General features: G+C 38.4%; 2 protein-coding genes across 2 annotated transcripts; one reads left to right on the top strand and one right to left on the bottom strand.

The window, feature by feature from the left end:
* The first annotated feature begins 1,076 nt into the window (after positions 1-1,076).
* On the top strand, positions 1,077-1,985 carry LOC147850047 (phytohormone-binding protein-like). The gene is made up of 2 exons (XM_087336874.1): positions 1,077-1,342; positions 1,422-1,985. Exons 1-2 carry the CDS (start codon positions 1,159-1,161, stop codon positions 1,745-1,747), a joined length of 510 nt encoding a protein of 169 aa, XP_087193000.1. The 5' UTR covers positions 1,077-1,158; the 3' UTR covers positions 1,748-1,985.
* A 1,203-nt stretch (positions 1,986-3,188) lies between these two features.
* On the bottom strand, positions 3,189-16,511 carry LOC147850046 (peptidyl-prolyl cis-trans isomerase B-like). The gene is made up of 7 exons (XM_087337026.1): positions 16,375-16,511; positions 15,231-15,455; positions 14,023-14,164; positions 13,674-13,762; positions 3,730-3,784; positions 3,573-3,658; positions 3,189-3,440 (listed from the first exon to the last, which is right to left on the bottom strand). Exons 1-7 carry the CDS (start codon positions 16,396-16,398, stop codon positions 3,294-3,296), a joined length of 768 nt encoding a protein of 255 aa, XP_087193152.1. The 5' UTR covers positions 16,399-16,511; the 3' UTR covers positions 3,189-3,293.
* Between the last annotated feature and the right edge of the window lie 1,177 nt (positions 16,512-17,688).

Genomic DNA, 17,688 nt, shown 5'->3' with positions numbered 1-17,688 from the left:
TATGCATTGATACATAGGCTATTGTTGATATTACTTGTAAATGAGGGATGTTGGTTCATATTTTCTTTGATCTAGCAGCAAAATGCAAATGTACATGTGCAATCTTCTTGTCAAACACGGCTCACTAGCTTGAATATACAAATGGCACGTAATCATTCCACAGCAGTAGCCACTAGGCATATGGCATAAAATCAACTGGAATATTAGTTAAATACGGTAGTAACCACTAGGCAAATGCTTCTCAGTTCAGTTGCTTCACTTTAAAAATTTAGATATTGCAATGTGCATGCTATTCAACGAACAATATCTCACAATCATTCTTCATGTTGATTTCATTATTTGTAAATGTCTTCTCATATAGCACTACTTACAAAAATATGTTTGGAAACATGTGCTACAATCATTATATGCTCCTATATTTCTTAGATTGTGCCTTTGGATGAGTTTTGGAAGAGGTTTCCAATGGGGAACTTTTGGAGTTGTTTTTCATAGAAATGACTCAAACTTTAGTAGCAAACGAAAATTGAGTTATCCTCAGTGTTTTGGAATTCCTTTTGATAATAACTACTTAATTGTTTTTTGCTATCCCCCAAGGCATGAGTATATTAATGGCATGCATTACAATGCCGAATTTTGAGTCCAATTTTTTCTTTATGTAAATAAGCAATTTATGTGTGGCTTAACTATCTTCAATTTTTTTAACATAAAATTGTTGAATTGAAGAATGTGTAATGACGTGTTCGAAACCAAATGTTGTTTGTTTTATTTTAAATTTTGCGCACAATCTTTAATTGTTTTTGGGTGATGTTTTTATCTTTCCTAGATTTAATGTTAGAGAACTCCGTTTTTGTGCTTACTATATTCCCCATTCATGTCCATTCCATCTTTAATTATTCTTAGAAGGTTCAAATCTTCTCCACTTTAAGGACTTTTAACTTCAATGAGGCTAGCTATTCAAAATACTCTTCTAAACACTTCTAAAGAAGTAATTAAATTGTAGAAAAGTTCCAAAATGATTTGACTATGTGAGAGGGAATTATGACTATAAAAACTTGGGTCCATGAAAGGAGGAGAAGCATATAGACACATTCTAATCACCAAGAGTGAGGTAAACAAACTAATAGCGAGCAAGTAAACCTTCATTCAATTACACATAAGATGGTTGTGGAGGTGTATAGTGATAAGTTGGCGTTGAAAGTGTCTGCGAAGCGGATGTGGAAGGCTGCATTTGAAGATGCACATTCAATTCTTCCCAAAGCTGTTCCCGAAGCTGTCGAACGAGTGGAGTACCTAGGGCCCAAACACAAAGTTGGTTCTATCTACATGATCCACTACCACAAGAGTATGTGGTTGATTGATTGTTAATTTATTGCTTTGTCATAGACAGTCTTAACACCTTCCCTTGTTTGCCTCTCCCTTAGGCTATGCTGAGAAGACCTCTAAGGAGAAGCACCTAGACCACCTAGTTTTGTTCACCAAGGAAAAGATCCTTGAAGTCGACCCACAAGCCCTTTTTGTCAAGCTCGATATAATTGAAGGCGGCTTCATAGGTATCCTTGTCAAACACTACAAGGGAACTTTCCACATTCAAGAGACTGGACCTAACTCAAGTGTTATCTATTTCACCTTTGAATATGAGGCCCTCTCCGAGAAACACAAACCTTATGTCCCCATTGCCCTCAAAGATGTTGTTCCCAAGAGTTTCCTCACGATTGAGGCCTTTCTTCTTTCCCACCCAGAATATTGATAATGTCATGAATCATAAGCCCTCCTTTTCCTAATTATGTCAATAATAAATGAGTTGCCTACTTCAAAATGCACCCAATTGTTACAATGGAGCATAAATCTCTAATAAATCATTCCATGACTTCTCTATAAAAATTTATATGTCATTACCATCTTTACATTTTCCTTATTGGTGCAATTATATACTAGCTAAATATGATGGGTTTCAAAGAAATAATATTATTGTTTAAGTGGTTGTACATAGTGTATCCAAGACATTAACAATACAAGAGACCCTTAGCTCCTCTTTGATAATATTTGTCTCTCCTCTCCCCCCTCCCCGCTATCTCGTGATGCTATGATCTTGTAATTGATAATGTCATATGAGCAAGCCATAAAGGGGCTCATACCTTAGGCACATACATATGTGAGCCTCTTTTAGAGCAAACAAACCTTACCATAAACACTTATTCAATTTTGCCATAAGGACAACATTTAACAAAGGGTTGTGTTCCTCTATTCCCTCTTATGTGCCAATCTCCACTTCCTCTATTCAATCTGATGATGCTTTTTAATTGCATCACCATTCTGTGCATTACAATGATTTCAATCTATCAACATTTCATGTCAATTTTTACTTGTTTCGTAATATCATAGATTGGAAATTTTCTCCAAAGTGGGTCTGAATGCCCACTTGTGTATGTTCATAGTTTACCATGACATAGAGTATTTGATGATAGAGTGAAACATTTTGATACATCATTCCAATGTCATTCTACACATGGAGTTTTTCTTCCTTAAGGTGAAGCTTGTCTATCAGATTTCAAACAACTAGTGTTGAGCCTAACTAGCCTTCTCCATGCTTGGATTGTTGAGTGAGGATGGTTTGAATGGAGCATTGTAAATAAGTTCAATTTTGTTCTTTGGCCTTCTTGTGGGGACACTAACTTTATGCTTTTAACTAATTTTCTCTTGTTTCTTGGTGATGTGAAATTTGCCTTTGGTGAGAGATTCTTGTAATAAATTTGTTTTGTTGCATATACCATATATGTACATGTCTAAATAGTTTTACCTTATTTTTTAAGAGACATGTAGATACCGTCTCCTCTGTCAAGCCTGTCTCTAGTAATTTCATGTGCTATTTGAATAGAATTAATTTTGCAATTCATCCCATCTTTTTCAAGGACCAAAGACATGGTTTATTCATTTTATTTCTCTTATTTGAGGATTGACCAAAGACATTTCAGGATAAATGACAACTCAAGGGATCTTTCAGAGTTCCCCTCTAAATATATCAAGAGACAAAACAGATTCAAAATCGTATTTATCAGATGGAGTTGTAATTTATGGATTGGACGACAACAAATAGCCAGCCAAAACAATATTTTCTCAGCCATGAACATCTATCTAGTATTTTTTCCAACTTTTTGGTGAACCTTTCACCATCAAAATAAAATGTCATCTCATGAAATGGTTTTCCTTACGCACCAAAAAGTAGCTTCAAATGATATACGAACTCATTTCTTTATCGTAACAAAAAAAGTCATGGAGAGAAGAGAACGTTATTGCTATGGCAGCACACCAGCATTAGCTATGACTACTTTTTTCTTCGGTTTGTCTCCTTGGTCAGTCTCTTGTGACTCTATTTTGCGCACAATATCCATGCCTTCCACTACTTGTCCAAACACAACATGTCGATTATCGAGCCAGGAAGTCTAGCACCAACAAGAAAAGCGAATAAGTATATGATCAATCAAAAAACATTTGACCCATCCTTGAAAAGAATAATAGTGTACAACAATCAATTGGTGATATATTTACTTTGAGTTTGAAAAACGGTGTATTACCTTGACTGTGCAAATGAAAAATTGGCTTCCATTAGTATTTTTACCCGCATTCGCCATGCTCAATATACCTGGCCCAGTGTGAGTCACTGAAAACAAAAAATATTTAGCTGTTGTATATGTACAGTAAAGAACATTTGAAAAGAGGTTCAGAACATACATTTGAAGTTTTCATCCTCAAATTTTGCACCATAAATACTATATCCGCCAGTTCCCTGCAAATATAAACTACTTTGTCTTGTCAATGTATGTCAGCTCCCCCATATGGCAAGTTTCCAGTAAATTTTGATGAAATTTTATTATGTAGCTTCATTATGACTTTTTTATATTGTTCCTATGAGCCTCTATGAATATATACAAAAGACAAGTACAAAAATGCATTTATCATTCTACATGGATCTAAAAAGTAAGGATAAACAATGGAAAATCTTTGAATTTGCACACACATTTGCAAATTAACTATAAGAAAGATTGCAAGGAGTAATTAATGCCTGGATATAAACTTCATTTTTAAGAGGATGTCCACGATTATGACAAATTTCTCCTTGAAATATGTTACCTTGAAAGACTAAACAACCTTGAAACTTCTATGGAATCTCAATAATTTCTCTAATTTCTCCATCCCTCATATTTATGGAGTTTTATCATGTTACCTGAATATCCATCTGTCTTAGATAGAGAAAGTGAAATTCTGGTGTATTGTGAAATGCACACCACAGTATCCTTTATCATATTCAAAATTTTGTTCACATTGGTTATGTCAAATTACTGCAGAAATCTATTTGCAATAACTCACAATTGGCAATGCCATTTAGTAACCTCCTACAAGTTCAAATGTGCAAGTCAAAAAGGCTAATAATGGGGAATTAGTATTATTATTTTGATGAATCCTTAAACATATTTCAAGAACATGTGTGACAATTGCCTTCATCTTTGTTACTTGATTTATTTTAGGGTAGGAAAATTTCTTCTGCTCAATAGCAGTACATAGTTCATGAACGGAGTGTGAGAAAAGCTGTTAATAGCAGCAGCGGAAGACTTAAAACAAAATAGGCACAGCCAAGCTGTGAGAAGGCTGTTAGACAGCAGCAGAAAAAATGGTTGCAAAGAGTAGAGACACAGCCAAGGAATAGAGCTTGTTTTAAGTAGCAAAAAAGAAAATGAAAAACTTATACAAAAGAGGCTGGTATAGCCTATTTATACAAAATTGGGGAATGTGGGTGAAATGGCTGTTTGGTAGTTAAGTGACTCTTGTACTACCAAACAGGTACAAAAAACTAGGAATATCTTGGAAAAGGTAGAAGAGAGAAAAGGCATTTAAAGAGTTGCAGATTCTAGAGAGAGAAGAATCTGAGAAAAGAGAGAATGTAGTACAAAGATAATAAATATGAAAGAGAGTGCAGGGCTGGAGCTGCCACCCTCCAACACCTCCTCTCAGCTCCAGAACGGCAGTCCAACATTGAGTCGATCAAGAACAAGGGCCTCTTTTGCTGTTGTGGGTTCTTTTGATTGCACAACAGTGCACAATAAGGCAAAGTTGCATGAGTGAAGAGGCCGTTGTGACTTACGTGTTCGAGAACCAGATGTATACTCATGAAGTTCAGCATCGGAGAGATGAGAATCACGAATGGTGGCTTGAAGCCACTTGGGAAGTGGTGGAAGCTGGTTTGTAGAGGGAGTGGAAACAAGTGGAGTTGAGGGAGAGGTTTGAATTGTTGGCGAAGTTAGAGATTGAGTAGCAGGAGATGGGGGGCTTGAAGATGAGACATCTTCGTCTAAAATAGGAGATTCCGGAGGAGTTTGGATTTCAACCATGAACTCAGGTAAAATCCTAGAGTCATCCGGCTGAGACTCCACAAAATGAACATCCCTAGATATGACTAGGGACTTTGACTCTAAATCCCATAACCTGTATGCTTTAGATTGTGTGTTGTAACCAAGAAATTTGCATTTCTTGGTTTTGGACTCAAATTTCGTCCTTTGATGATCTGAAATGTGAACATAAGCATCACAACCAAAGACTTTAAAATGAGATACTGAGGGCTTTACACTTGTAAATGCTTCTTCAGGCGTCATTCTAGCAACTGCTTTTGTTGGGCAGCAGTTGATGATGTAGACTGCTGTGTTGACAGCTTCACCCCAAAACGAGAGAGGAAGATCAGATTGAGATAGCATCGTACGAGCCATCTCTTGGACTGTCCGGTTCTTCCTTTCCACGACTCCATTTTGTTGAGGAGTATTGGGTGTACAAAATTGGCGAGCAATGCCTCGTTGAGAGCAGAAATGGTGGAAAGCTTTGGAGATAAACTCTCCACCATTATCCGACCTGATCTTTCGAACTTTCTTCGATGTCTCGTTCTCCACGAGAGCTACCCATTCTTGAAATTTTGCGAAGGCTTGGGATTTTTCTACAAGAAAATAAACCCAAACCTTGCGGGAGAAGTCATCAATTATAAGCATGAAGTAGCGTGCACCACCAAGAGTAGTGGTTTTCATGGGACCACAAAGATCCATGTGCACTAACTCCAAGATAGATGTTGCTCGATGAGTGGCTTCATGAGGGAAAGGCTCTCGATGTTGCTTGCCATGAAGACAAGCAATACATGGGGTATTGGGAGATTTGAAAATAGGAAGACCCTCAACTAGTTGGGAGGAGGAGAGCTTTTGAAGAGAATCATAGTTGAGATGACCAAACCTAGCATGCCACAACGTGGGATCTTCTTGTGCCACCAAGGCATGAGAGCCTTGAAGAAGATGAAGAAGATGAGATTTGGAGTTTTCCAAGGGGCTATGGGAGCTTTTTAGGCGATATAAACCCCCTTCTTGTGTGCCACTAGCTACAATTTGTAGGCTGTTGGTGTCAATCACTTCCAAAACTGAGCTATCAAAGTAGACTCCATAACCTTGCTTGGTGATTTTGTAAACCGAAAGTAGGTTGGTAGAGATGCGAGGCACATGTAGCACATCTTGAAGAACGACAGGTTCTTCACTTGAAGAATTGTCAAGAACCACATTACCCACACATGAAGCCTCAATGCTTGAGGCATCTCCTATAGAGATTTGGGAAGAGCTAGGCTTCACATCATGCAAAATGGATTTGTCATAGGTCATGTGTGAAGTGGCACCACTATCTACTAACCACTCATCGATGGTTGAAGTAGTTGGTCCAGCCAAATGTGAAGTATGTTCCTCAATGCCAAGGAAAACTGTTTCTTTGGCTGAGTGGGCCGAGTTGGATTTCGGTGTAGGTTGATTTCTGGTAGAAGAAGAGTTCTTAGCATTGTCCCTTTTCTTTTTCCGACAATCTGGCTGAATGTGACCTTTGTAGCCACAATAATGACAAGTGAGCTCCTTGTAAGCTGGGTTGTTTGGCGGTCTTGGATTGGGTTTGTTGTAGGAGTTACCATTTTGCTTCCACTTGCCTTTACTTGTCGCATGTAGAAGCGTCTCATTGGAAGTTTGAGCACTTTTCTTCCTTGTTGCCCTATCTTGTAGCATACCAAGAAATGTATTCATGTCAGGTGTGTTGGGAAGAAGAGAAATGGTGTCACAAAAGGCTGAGAATGACTCAGGCAACTTTATCATTAGACGATGCACAAACTCAACTTCAGTGGACTTGCTTCCCAAAGAAACTAGTTCCTTTTGGAGAGTGACAAATTCCGTTATTTGATCCATGATGTTGGGAGTGTCATGAATCTTGAGATTTGCTAGTTGGCTTTCAATAGCTATCATTTGAGCATGATTAGCTCGATGATACCTCCTTTTGATGGCTGTCCATAGTTCATTGGCTGTCTCGTCATCTTTATCTTGAAATTGACGAGCGATGCTCGGTTTAATATTAAACATGAGGAAAGCATGAGCACGAGAATCCTTATCTAGCCAAGCTTCAATCTCAGCGTTAGATGAGCCAGCAACTGATTTGGTTGAAGAGGATGAAGTTACTGGTGGTTTCTTGTCACTACCATTGACTACATTCCATAAACGATGGTATTGTAGCAAGGTCTTTATTTGTAGCTCCCAATCCAAGTAATTGTTCCCATCCAAGATGGATTCTTTGGGGAGTTGGGGAATGGTTGATGAAACAATGGTGGCATGTGAGGCCATGGATATCCTCCTCTTGAGCTACAGCTGGACAATTTACAGCAGTTGTAAGTAGATACTCAGGGTCTTTCTACTTCTCCCTAGATGCTAGGTGAGGCTCAGATAAGGGGAAAAGAAAACAGAAGAGCCTCCTCTGTAGGGTTGGGAGGGAGGGATAAAAGAAGATAGGTCTGTGTGCTCTTTGGCAAAAAAAAATCAGGCTGAGGATATGGAGACCTCACTGCTCTGATACCATGTGAGAAAAGCTGTTAATAGCAGCAGCGGAAGACTTAAAACAAAATAGGCACAGCCAAGCTGTGAGAAGGCTGTTAGACAGCAGCAGAAAAAATGGTTGCAAAGAGTAGAGACACAGCCAAGGAATAGAGCTTGTTTTAAGTAGCAAAAAAGAAAATGAAAAACTTATACAAAAGAGGCTGGTATAGCCTATTTATACAAAATTGGGGAATGTGGGTGAAATGGCTGTTTGGTAGTTAAGTGACTCTTGTACTACCAAACAAGTACAAAAAACTAGGAATATCTTGGAAAAGGTAGAAGAGAGAAAAGGCATTTAAAGAGTTGCAGATTCTAGAGAGAGAAGAATCTGAGAAAAGAGAGAATGTAGTACAAAGATAATAAATATGAAAGAGAGTGCAGGGCTGGAGCTGCCACCCTCCAACACGGAGTTGTTTCAAATTAAGAGTGCCCATAGATATAGGTATATATTGCTTATGCAAAAATCATTTTCAAGTAACTACCAAGTGATATTCCTTGAAATATTTATGTAACCATTGGAACCTCATGGGTTGTATGGCACAATGGGCAAAACTTATTAAGGACTTTTATTTTCCATTAGATAACTTAAAATTTTCAATACAGTCATTCATACATTAATTCGTATTAATCAGGTTATATTGATTAACTTTTTTTAAGATTAAGAGGGAAGTACCCGATTCCGCCAACAATGTCGTAGATGAGCTTGAGTTATGGGTCGCAACTGAAGCAGTGTGTTCTTCAGTTGACACTCAAGTTGTCGACGATTCTTGGATTCTCGATAGTGGAGAATCCCGACATATGTCCAGTAATCGTGACTGGTACAGCTTTTGGACATCTCTAGAAGAGCCCATCAATGTTGTGGTCGGGAACAATGCTCGATGTCCAGCCAAAGGAACCGGAACCGTCTCCCTCAAAGCAACGACCAGCGGGACAAAGCATCTCTCTCAAGTGTTGTACATGCCAGATCTCAAGAAGAATCTATTGTCCATTTCTGCACTGACCGACAAGGATCTTGATGTTCGATTCAAGAAGTCGGGTGCAAAAATAACAGATTCTACTGGCAAGGTTATAGAAATAGGGGTAAGGCGCAACAATCTCTATGAGCTGAGCGCGTTTACAATTTCTACTGACCACAGCACAAGTACTAACACAAGGCAATGGCATGAGAGATTTGGGCATCTCAATGTTGCTGTGTTGAAGGAGATGAAGAAGTCGAATATGGTAGTTGGGTTGCCAACCCTATTTGACTTAAGTCATGTTTGTGATGCTTGTATGATGGGCAAGCATCAAAGATCAGCCATTCCAAAAGAGAGTCAAAATCAGACAAATACTCCTCTACAGTTAATACACATTGACCTCTCTGGAAAAATGGTGACTCTTGCAATGGGTGGATCTCTCTATTATATGCTAGTAGTCGACAACTTCAGTAGAAAGATGTGGGTTTACTTCCTTCGGGAAAAGGCTGAAGCTTTTAAAATCTTCAAAAGATCGCATAAGTTTGTCGAGCGGAGTTCGGAAAGTTAGTGAAGGAGTTACGCTCTGATCGAGGTGGAGAATTCTTATCAATAGAATTCTGTGAGTATTGCAAAGAGCATGGAATTAAGTGCCAACTTACAACTGCCTACACCCCACAACAAAATGGGTGTTGTTGAACGTCGAAACTGAACAGTTGTGGAGATGGCTAGGTGTATGTTGAAGGCACAAGCACTGCCCGACCCATTCTGGGTTGAAGGCACTTCAAGGGAAAACACCTCAAGAAGCTTATTCAGGCAAGAAACCTTCAGTGCTGCACTTCAGAACCTTTGGGTGTACGTGCCACGCACATGTTCCAGATGTGAGCAGAAAGAAGTTGGATGTTAAAAGCAAGAAGTGTATCGACTCTACGATCCAGAGTCAAGAAAGATATTGACAAGCCGCAATGTGGTGTTCGATGAGGAACGACCACAGCTAGCTGATAACATCGATTCTCAAGTTATCTCATCAACCGAAGAAGTATTCCACCCAATCCCGACCCACTGTCCAGAAAAGGAAACTGAACCATCTGATGGTAATGGCTCGCTAGTTCAGCCTATGCCAATGCCACATGTAAAGAAAATACCTAAGTGAGCTCAACAACTCTTCAATGGCCGTACTCCTAACGTTGAGTTTCCTAAAACTTCAACTGATGGATTACGAAGATCACGAAGAATACAGGAGCAAGGGAGAACCTCTGACCACATTGTCAACATGGTTCTGATGGTGGACATCATAGGCTCAGTGAGTGAGCCGACCTCAGTAGAGGAAGCCATGGCCGACCCGAAGTAGAAAGAGGCGATGATATCAGAATACGATCACATCATGAAAAATGACACGTGGGAGTTGGTAGAGAGGCCAACAAAGAGGAAGGTGATAGGCACCAAGTGGGTGTGGAAAGTAAAGTATAAAGATGATGGTTCTTTGGAGAAATTTAAGGCCAAGCTAGTAGCGCAAGGATACTCCCAAATTGAAGGGTTTGATGTACAAGAAACATTTGCCCCGACAGCTCACATGACAACAATTTGAATGGTCATAACATTGGCTGCTTCAAGAGGATGGCTGATTTATCAAATGGATGTCAAATCGGCATTTCTGAATGGGCATCTCAAGGAGGAGGTATACATGACACAACCACCAGGGTTTGAGATGCCGAATTCGAAAAACAAAGTCTGCAAGCTGAAGAAGGCGTTGTATGGTCTAAAGCAAGCACCAAGCGCTTGGAACAAGACGATAGACAACTTCTTACAATCAATCAACTTTAAGCAATGTGCTTCGGATGCAAGTATGTATGTCAAAATGAAGGACGGGAAACAAGTCATCATCATCATTTATGGGGATGATCTAGTACTTACTGGTGACCATGAAGAGTGTATTGGCCAAACACAAGAGTGTTTAAAAACTGAGTTTGAAATAACAAACTTGGGGATTCTACACTACTTCTTTGGAATTGAGGTTTGGCAAACCCCGGTTGGCATCTTCATGTCACAAAGAACGTACGCAACAGAGATCTTGAAGACCTTTGCGATGATGGACAGCAAGTCGAAGTCGACTCCAATGGAGTCAAACTGCAAGCTATCCCAAGAAGACCCGTCACCAATGGTTGACATAAGGAAGTATAGACAGCTAGTAAGAAGTCTAATTTTCCTATGCAACACTACGCTGGATATTTGTTTTGCAGTCGGTGTGGTGAGTCGATTCAGCAACAAGCCAAAGGACACTCATTGGAAAGCTGCACTACGTGTATTAAAGTACATTGTGGGTACTTTAAATTACGGAATCTTCTACAAGCCAACAATTGACGAACTTAGTGGGTATTAGTGGGTATTGCGACTCCGATTAGGCTAGATATAGTGATTCCCGAAAATCAGTTTCTGGATATTTTTTTCAATAGCTCTGGAGCTATTTCATGGAGTAGCAAAAAACAACCAGCAGTGGCACTATCTTCAACGGAGGCAGAATACATAGCAGCATGCATAGTGGCATGCAAGGTAGTTTGGCTAAGAAGAATCCTTATGGATGTGGCGGTTCCAATAAGGACGGCAACGGTATTGAGGCGTGACAATCAAAGTTGCATGGCCATTGCCAAGAACCTCGTATTTCATGCACATACTAAACACATCGAGATTCAGTATCACTATGTGCAGGAGCTAATAAATGATGAGATTGTGGAGCTTGAGTACTGTCCAACATCAGAAAATGCTGCAGATATCTTCACAAAGGCACTTGGAGCAGAACAGCTACAACAACACCTTTGACGACTAGGAGTTGGCCCAATTCCAAGTGAACTCAATGATCAGCCCCAAGTTGTAAATCTATCCCCATATGTGCTCTTAGCGTGCAAATTTTGTGATAGCGCCCCAAATGAGGAGCGGCTAGTGTGCAACTCAACCATATGGGTTGATAAGATGTTAAATCTAGGAAATTGTAGATGCATAGGACACAATGGATTTAGGAAAGAGCGAAATAGGTAATAGGATTGGCTAATCAAGTCAACTAGAATATTTTGTGGGCAAGTTACGATGTACTTAGTCTTGAAGTATGTGCCATTGACTTCAAGATAAGTACTATCTAGCACTAGCCCGTATCTAGGGAGTTGGATCATATTAAATGACAAGTCAGTTGACAAAAAAGGAATATCTCCACTACTATCAACTGACTTGCACATTTAATGTTATACTCAGACCAAACATAGAATATAATCCACTTTCTTACACAGTGGTTGGATTGATCATTAGTCCCCACTAATTTTGTAGTGAGGTGGTCCAGATCCCATCTAAGCTCTAAGGTGCGAGCGCATGGGTGAACTACCATTGTGAGCTACTCTCATATGTAATAGAAGTTTTGTTTTCATATATCCATCTCAGTGGTTGTATATACCTATCTAATCGATTCTCAATATTTCTAACAGGTATGAATTGAATATTACAATTCAAACGATGTGAGATAACTATGAAGTTTGTTATCACTTAACCACTCCACAAGTGTCAACACACCAAGGTCTAGGCTAGCTACATTCTTATTGGAGGAGTCTTGACTTATGTTAAGATTATGGCAATGTGGTTATGGCTCTTGTTAGCTAAGCACACGTGATCCTTGTGGAACCCAAAGTTCAACTCGCACCAACCCTCGATGGTATGCGACATCAAGGTGGTTTGGATCCGTCTCACGCAATCGCTTGGGGTTGGTTGATCATGTGGTCTAGCACCCTTCTTTCCTTCCTTCAGTCTATAATTCCTTATCTTTTGCTTAAACAATTAGTCAACACTATTTTCAACTAACTTCTTCAATCTTTTGGTATAAGTAACATGGAGAAATTTCTCCAAGATTGAACAATGGAAAGAATTAACCATTCCAAGATACAAGGGGAGAGACTTGGATGTTTTTAAAAGGATCTTTCCCAGACTTGTGTATGACACATGCGTATAGACATAGGCTCAAACCAATTATTGGTTTTCGAAGCACAATTGCCTCTTCAAACAAAGCTTTGGTCCAGCCCATAATGTACGAATAATAACAATGCTCAGGACTTTTCTTGCGATGAATCAAGAGACACAGGGAGAAGTTGGACAACACAATCACAAAACCTCTTCATGAAAGAACCATCACATCAAGGCTTTCACCCGCTCTATAAGGTAATGAAATATGAAGACTAACAATGATTGGGCTTGTTCTTGGTAGAAAAAAGATACATTGAGAGAAATTGTAAGAATGCAATACATCTACAAGGACTATATAAGAAGGGTCTTGATGACATTCAAAAGAGATTACAAATATTAACAAACCATAATTTATTGTGCACGTTAGCCACATCCATTTGAACAACATCCCTAACACCCATGTAACCAACAAATTGATGCCATTATCACCTAAAACCAAAGGTGCTTTCCTTACTTTGTAGACTTCTCGATCTTGGATTGGGCCCTATTTGAGATTTTTTTGAGGGTCGAAGTTTTAGTTTAACTAAACGCGAAATGTAAGTGCATTGGGAAGTTTTACTAATTTGGTTATATATACTTCGGTTTGTTGTTCTCCAAGATGAGAGATGACATTTAAAGATGTAATGTTTAGTCTCCTCCGGCATTTTGGCCTCATAAAAGAGGCTGGTATATCTTTCTTTCTTTAGTTCTCCCTCTCATTCCCTTCCCCACTAGATACACAATATACATGTTAGCTTTAAGCTGCAAGCAATAACCCTTGTTCATAAAAAATATATGCACACAATGGTTTAGTACTTACATCACCGCGCTGAAAATCACCTCCTTGAATCATGAAATCTTTTATAACCCGATGAAATGCTGAGCCCTTGTAACCAAATCCTTTCTCTCCTGTGAATGCAACAGTTTTGGATGCTCATTTTAGTATAGGACTCCTTTTACTACCCACCAAGTGAAATTTACTATATTTGCTTGTCAATCACTACTTTGGGATTTCTTTTCATTTTGGTTACCTTTGCTATTTAAAATAAATTTATGTTTTAACACCATACCATATAGACACATATGCTTCTTGTGCATATTATTACCAGCATTAACAAAATTTATACCATACTTGAGGATGTAGAGAATATGGTTGCTCATTTCTATACCTGAACAAAGTGCTCGAAAGTTTTCAGCAGTTTTAGGCACAACTTCTCCAAACAAGCCAACTACAATCTTTCCTACTGGCTCCCCTCCAATCTCTATGTCAAGGTAACATTTTGTCGTAACTTTTGCTTGAGTCTCCGGTTCCTGCAAGAAAATACACACAAAAAATAACCAAAACATAGATTGAAGAGAAAATAAAACATGTCCAAACACACCATCATATACTAGCATAATATATATATATTAACTCAGTTTTCTAATATATCATGATTCAAATATGTTTTCAAAAACAAGCCCGTCTCAGGAATCACCATAAAAAACATTTTCTTGAAATTATGAAGCTACAACAAATCATAATCTTGATGCAAGCTGACATGCATATATATACATAGGCACACATAGATATGGTATGTATGTATATATTATAACACATACATTTGATCTCTCTATATATATCGATTTATACACATACATATTATTTCTTTATTTCTCCAGATAAACACATACAAAAACATGCATGACATGACATGCATGACATGAGTTATCATAAGAAAACAACCTATATTTACATCCCAAAGGCATATGAGATTGGAGCAAACTAGAAAGTGAAAGTCCTAATTACTATGAAACCAATTTGCTTGCATCTAAAAATCTATGAAAAAGTACAGTGTCCATGTCCAAGCTAACAGACAATGTACATATGTAAGTTTATCTCTATATACACAATAGATAATATAGCTACACATAGTTTTTACCTATCATTAGCATTGCCTTAGGACAATAGTAATGTTTTCAACCCCCCTTGGCCAATGAAACAAACTCTAAGTGAGCATGATCTCAAACCAGCATGTGAAGAAAAATTAGAATAAACAAAACCCTTTGCCCCGGACTTGAAGTCAACAACCTTGAGATAAAAAAGAAGATGTTACCACTATAGTGCAAAAACTTTATTAGAATACAAACATGAACCTAAACAAATGAATTGTGGGAAAATCTAATGCCTTTTATATGCATGTAAAGATCATGATTTCGAATACATACACATGAACCCAAACATTACATTGTATTTCTAATGATGTAGAACATACATACATGCATACTTACTGATGTATACACCGAGAGTTTGCACCACATTGTATTTCTAATGATGTAGAACATACATACATGCATACTTACTGATGTATACACCAAGAGTTTGCACCACATTTACCTGTGCCATGGATCGTACACTCGTCCATTGGTACTTTCTTGGAGGAATGATGACGCATGGGCCCCTTTGGTGTAGGACACCAGATGTTGAAAAAGCATTTGAGAATATCAGGGAAACCCTCTTGTCCACGCCAATGGTATTGGTGCATGATGACAGCAAATTTGGAGCCCTTAATAAGGATTTGGAAGTGGTTGGATTTGAATATAACCTTGATGCTAAATTTCCCTGGCAGCAATTCGAAAGAAAACTTAGAGACATTGAAACGTATACACGGACTCGTATCAGACACATTCATAGATGCATGAACACATGCATATGTATGAATGTGTAGTCAGTCATGAGAGGGAAGTTAGAAAGGTGCACATATACATACATACATACCTTAACGAGGTTTTTTAAAAGTTGAATGAATACGTGCATACATAGATAAACACAATACATGCATCTGGGCAGACATATGTATGTATGTATATACATATATTATACGTGCAGATGAAATATCTACAGACATACATACGTATATAAGTACATATGTACTCAGACAGATATATACATACACATAGGTATCATCTGTATATTGAAAACATATATGCATATATGTACTGACATAAACTAAAATATACATACATACAACAAACAAAAGATGCATATACATATACACGAACAGGATATTCATATAACGTTTAAAAGATATAAAAACATCCATAAACATGACACTTAGGATACGCGCTCATGAACGAAGCAAACAAAAGATGCATATACAGATATTCTGTATAATATTACAAATGCATACATGGACGCAAAAACATGATAAAATGGTATGAATTGAATTTATGTTTGGCAATATACAGACATTCTGTATATATTACAAATGCATACATAGGAGCAAAAACATGATAAAATGGTCTGAATTGAATTAATGTTTGGCAATATGCACACAACACCAATGTGTGGATATGTAAACATACATATAAACATACGCATTGTCTGTATCTCTCCATGTACATGCATACATACGAGAAAAAAACATAATAGCTGTTATCACATTGAGAAGATTATGTGTGGCAATATGCACACAAACACCAAAATGTGTTGATATGTATATAAAAATAATCTCTCTCTCTCTCTATCTCCCATGACTTACCAAGACGGTGCTGTGGCGTGCCATGGCGTCTTTCGACAGAACAAACCGAATCTCTGCAGAAATGGTCGACTGGATGGAAGGTTTAATTTCTTTCTTTCTGTTTTTTTGTTTTGTTAGGGTTTAAGACAGTGGCTTTATTTTGTTTTGTCTTTAGAGAGAAAGAAAGAAAGAAAGATATATTAACATCTTTTAAGGTCAAATTTGGCCCATGAGACAATTGGTTTACAACAAAATGAGTATTTATCCGGTCATCATAACTAAAATAAAATAAAGTAAACATAGAACTTAAGCTAAAAGAGTTATAGTAGCGTACAATAACGTGGTATACTCGATAAAGGAAGTGACTTTACACTAATCCTAATTTTATTTCCACCCAAGCCTCTCGAAAAGAAGTGGGGGGTCAAAGGGTTTTGATGTGGGTGTCACCCGTGGTTCCAATGTAGAGAGTGCCCTAGCCATGGCTTCTAGGCGGTGTATCTCAAGTTCCCTTATTTTCATTATTGCTTCCACACCACGTCGAGTTGCTTTGACATAACCTACATATCCTTTCCTCCCTAGGGACTCCATTAGTACGGCCATTCTTAATCTCAAGTTAGTGAGATGATATTCTAAGTTGTCCAATGGCCCCCCTTAGTGCATGTGGTAAGAATACATCTAGATATTTTGGCTGCGTGATAAAACCTAACTCAAAGAAGTGCATGAAGTGTTCTTTATAGTACAACATGGGAGTGGCTCTCGTGGGGTGATCCATTTATACCGAGTGTAAATTTGCCATATGTCTTGGCGTATTACTTTATTGCGGTCCTCATGAGAGATTAAAGTGTTATCAATCGTGTGGTTGTACCTAAGAGGAGGTAGGTTATTAATGTCTAGACCATTCGCAAGAAGCCAACTCACCATCATGCCATACCATGAGTTAGTATAGCCGGACTCATACAATGATCGAGAGACCTTAAAGGCTTGATGAGATATTCCATCATGTGGTTGGCTATGTATCCTATAAAGAAAGACTACAAGTTGGAAAAGTGCATGTACTAACATTGGGGGTAATGTGAACTCAGCCTTAATAATGCCATGTGGTACCGTCGATTTGCTTCGGAGTTGGTGTGATAACATCATCACCAATGGTCTCTCTAATTGTGTCCACATGAAAGATGGTAATCCTAGAGCCCAAACTGTTGATGCATACATGAGGGAGGGGGTCACTAATGAGTCAAAGAGCCACCCTTTAGTCTTTGGCTCTTGAAAGTATGCTTGGTTTGTCTCTCTAGGAGTGAGAGAGAGAGAGAGACCAAGCAAAAAAAAAAAAAGTGA

Source organism: Azolla caroliniana, unplaced genomic scaffold, assembly GCF_043228905.1.
Source record: "Azolla caroliniana isolate FFs.n. ecotype wild unplaced genomic scaffold, voAzoCaro1.0.p SCAF_22, whole genome shotgun sequence".
Lineage (NCBI taxonomy): Eukaryota > Viridiplantae > Streptophyta > Polypodiopsida > Salviniales > Salviniaceae > Azolla > Azolla caroliniana.
The sequence above is the reverse complement of the archived record's forward strand: the minus strand, read 5'-3'. Positions and strand labels throughout refer to the sequence as shown.